The following is a 1,215-nucleotide window of genomic DNA, read 5'->3' on the forward strand; positions in this document are numbered from 1 at the left end:
TTTGGTCCGCCGATGCAACAGCGAGGGCAAGGACTCTTTCATCCTTTTAACACCGAAACACAAAGAAGAAAAACCAAAAGAAAATGTAAATTCAAAAAAATCAAAAGCGAAGCGAGTCGTCTCCGGCGAGAAATCGGCGGCTAATTCACTTCATGAAGCATTTTATGTACGTAACAGAGCAATAAAGGAAAGTGATAAGAGAAAATCGTTTTTACCGTACAGGCAAGACCTGGTAGGATTTTTCCCTAACGCGAATGGATTGGGCAGGAGGAGTTTTCCAGCTTTCTGGAATATGCATTGTTCTCGTAATGTTCATTATTTTCTTCATTATGCAAAATCAAATGTCTATTTACGGGAGAAATGTACCAGCCTTTAAAGCAAATAAAAAATGATTACGAGATATATATCTCTGTTTGACCTAAAAATTTGAATTAAAAATCAAATAAAAAATCCATAGTTAATTTTAATTGTATCTACAATTTTTAATCACACGTTCTATCAATTTATCAAAATTTATTAAAAAATCTAATTTCTATCTAAGTCAAATAGGGGCATAATATACTTGTTTGTGTTTGGGCAAATATATGTTATAAGATATTAAACGAAAACATGGTGGGAAATGAATATATTTTTATGATGAGTTAGTTTGTATTATGTTGGAGTTTAAAACTACCTCACTTGATCAACACGACCAACCTGTTCTAGGAAGGAAGATATTTCAAGATGAAACTCTAAATATGATATTGTTTAGGGCTGGACATGGTTCGGTTGTCAAAACCAAACCGAACACGAAATTTTCGAGTATTTAGTAAGTGAAACTGTCGAGTCCAAATTTAATTATGGAACCATTTGGGTTCAGTTCGATTCCCAAGTTTCGTATTATAATTAAATTTTTTAATACTTACGAAGTTACGTTAATTCAACTAATGATATGCTTAATCTTAGTTCTTACAAAAATATAGTCCAATCTTATTTTTTGCGTCTATTTTAGCAGGGTTCTTTATAGATTTGATTGTTAAAATCATAGGAACTGGAAGATAGTGAGCTAAAAATAATTAAGAGAGACGTTGTTGAGCTTCAATTTGATTTCTTCAGAATGATAGAAACGGCACTACAATAAAGTAACAGATTTGGATAAAACTTAAGTCAATTTAATTAAATTGGCTTTAAACTGAAAATTAGAAATAGGACAATTATATTTTTTGGTTTGAGCTA

At 31.4% G+C, this 1,215-nt stretch overlaps 1 protein-coding gene across 1 annotated transcript in view; it reads left to right on the plus strand.

The window, feature by feature from the left end:
- LOC111409577 overlaps positions 1-376 on the plus strand; it is a 6,084-nt gene extending 5,708 nt beyond the window's left edge. The window contains exon 2 of the mRNA XM_023039608.1: positions 5-376. Coding sequence (XP_022895376.1) covers positions 5-376 — 372 coding nt within the window. The remainder of the gene's footprint in view (positions 1-4) is intronic.
- Positions 377-1,215: the final 839 nt, after the last annotated feature.

Source organism: Olea europaea, chromosome 14, assembly GCF_002742605.1.
Source record: "Olea europaea var. sylvestris chromosome 14, O_europaea_v1, whole genome shotgun sequence".
In the NCBI taxonomy this organism is placed as follows: Eukaryota; Viridiplantae; Streptophyta; class Magnoliopsida; order Lamiales; family Oleaceae; genus Olea; species Olea europaea.